The sequence below is a fragment of the Entamoeba invadens genome (assembly GCF_000330505.1).
Source record: "Entamoeba invadens IP1 unplaced genomic scaffold scaff_1105074724685, whole genome shotgun sequence".
In the NCBI taxonomy this organism is placed as follows: Eukaryota; Evosea; order Mastigamoebida; family Endamoebidae; genus Entamoeba; species Entamoeba invadens.
Window position 1 is genome coordinate 41,497 of NW_004440291.1, and position 1,384 is coordinate 42,880.

The window sequence follows — 1,384 nt, forward strand, 5'->3', positions numbered from 1 at the left end:
TTTACCAAAAATTTATAATAAAAATAATTAAACAATTATTGTAAACCAATTTAAACCAGACCAAATATTTTTATTATAAAGACTTGTGAAATTCATGCACGAGTCTACGTGATATTTTAAAAATAATAACAATAAATATACAATTTATACGTTATATTAACTTTGTTACAAAAACAAAAATAGAACTTTTTGATAATTGAAATGCATAACCACAGTTAGGCGTTTTTTTTTCAATATTTTAATCTTAAAAACATGGAACTAGTGTTAACTCTTCCCCATAAAAAAACATTTGTTTTTCAAATTAGACTCTTACGAAAAAATGAATTTTTTATAATTTTTACGAATTTTTTTGACTAAAAGCAAAGTTGATTGTTGTTTTTTGTAATTATAACAGGGTCGGCCAAGATCCAGTTTTTAAACAACTTCGTGGCAATCTCTAATACGTGTCAATATATATTTTAGTTTTAGCATGTTGTTAACAAAAAACTTAAAAAGTTTTTTATTGTTAAAATGTTTTTAAAAATTGGTAAAACTATAGTTAACGATTTAAAAAAAATTTCTGTATTGTTTAAATCATCATTACAATGTGTTATAATCCAATTTTAAAGAACGACAATTGAACAGTAAAAAGCATATGAAATGATGGGATGCATAGTTTTAAAATTAAATAACAAGTTTCACTCATTATAATTGTAATATACACAGAAGTACTTACAACCAATTAAAAATATTAGAAATAATTTTAGTGATTTTAACATAAAATTTTTATTTAAACAATTAATATACCTTTTCAACATACACATTATTATTAATTGTTAATATATATAATATATTTGTCAGTTTAACAAAGGTTTTGAATAGTTCATTCATGTCCTTTTTAAATTATAGTATAAATTAAATAAATAAATAAATAAAAACTATTTTTATTATCTTTTGCAATTATAAACTGTATTTTAAAACTCTGTACCGTTTCCAAAATTTATATAAACCCTTTGTCATAATTTCCCATTATTTACTATTTTTTATCTGTTTTATTTTCTATTTTCCTTTTTGTTGAACCAACAACGGTACACAGTTTTAAACCCTCAAAAATCAATACAATTTCAATTATTGTACAAATAATCGGGAAAGCACCCAAAATTTAGGCAAATCTTTCCCGATTTTCTAGGTTCGTTATATAGTCAGTGGTTTATTTTGTGACTAAACGTGAGTAAAATTCTATCTTTCAGATAAACACAAGATAAACGACAATATAATGATTAACAAACGATGTGACGGACGATACAATTGCGTTGAATGATATAATACTTAAATTAATAACCATTTTCTAATTATTTTAACAATTAAATAATAGCCATCGAATACATTAAACAACAAACGTTTT

At 22.7% G+C, this 1,384-nt stretch overlaps 1 protein-coding gene across 1 annotated transcript; it reads right to left on the bottom strand.

The window, feature by feature from the left end:
- Positions 1-83: 83 nt before the first annotated feature.
- On the bottom strand, positions 84-287 carry EIN_045880 (Hypothetical protein; the record flags this gene model as incomplete). Its single annotated transcript, XM_004256027.1, has 2 exons — positions 84-104; positions 253-287. Coding segments are annotated over 2 exons (56 nt in total), but the record flags the coding sequence as incomplete, so codon positions are not given.
- Positions 288-1,384: the final 1,097 nt, after the last annotated feature.